At 44.0% G+C, this 629-nt stretch overlaps 1 protein-coding gene across 1 annotated transcript in view; it reads right to left on the bottom strand.

Moving 5' to 3' along the window:
- TM35_000551360 (uncharacterized protein) overlaps window positions 1-580 on the bottom strand; it is a gene marked incomplete at both ends in the record, with an annotated part of 636 nt that extends 56 nt beyond the window's left edge. Inside the window, one exon of the mRNA XM_029030801.1 lies at window positions 1-580. This exon is cut by the window's left edge and continues 56 nt beyond it. Within this exon, the coding sequence (XP_028877933.1) occupies window positions 1-580 (580 nt within the window).
- Window positions 581-629: the final 49 nt, after the last annotated feature.

Below are 629 nucleotides of genomic sequence, written 5' to 3'. Positions count from 1 at the left end.
TAGCATTGGGTTGTTCTGCAGTGAGAGAGCCAACAGTATTCTGTTCACTGCCAGAATTGGATCCACCATTATTTCCTGATTCCGTTCTCGCAACTACTTGTTCATTTTCCTGCGAAACCGCTTTACCTCCAGCTTGAATTTGATCGTTCTGATTGTCTGATGGAGAAAGAGCACCGTCGTTTGTATTTCCTGTTACTGGTTGTGATGGACTGGCAGGTTGACGGGGAGACTGAGTATTCCCTCCTGGTCGTTGGTTTTCTGAAGGGCCCTGAGGACCAACTGGACCTTGTCTCATTTTATTTTCCCCATCACTTTCTTCTTCCTCCTCAGGGTGAACGCTAATGGAAGAGTGTACCAATTCTTCTTCTTCATTTCCAGAGACACCTTTTCCCTTCATTCCACCTACTCCAGCAGCATCAGCACCACCAGCCTGTCGAGCCCCATGGTTCGAAGTACCACCACCTTCAGGTTGAGTTTCACTAACTTCAACTTGAGTTTCAGTATTAGCACACACGAAATTGCAAGTACAATACAATGCAAGAAGCATAACACACAACACGTAGCGTATCATCATTATCATTACAATAATTCTTAGTGTGTCTTAATGCAGTGGTTCAAAGAAAAATAAA

This window comes from Trypanosoma theileri (assembly GCF_002087225.1).
Source record: "Trypanosoma theileri isolate Edinburgh chromosome Unknown TM35_Tth_55_V1, whole genome shotgun sequence".
In the NCBI taxonomy this organism is placed as follows: Eukaryota; Euglenozoa; class Kinetoplastea; order Trypanosomatida; family Trypanosomatidae; genus Trypanosoma; species Trypanosoma theileri.
This window is presented reverse-complemented; position numbering and strand designations above follow the sequence as displayed.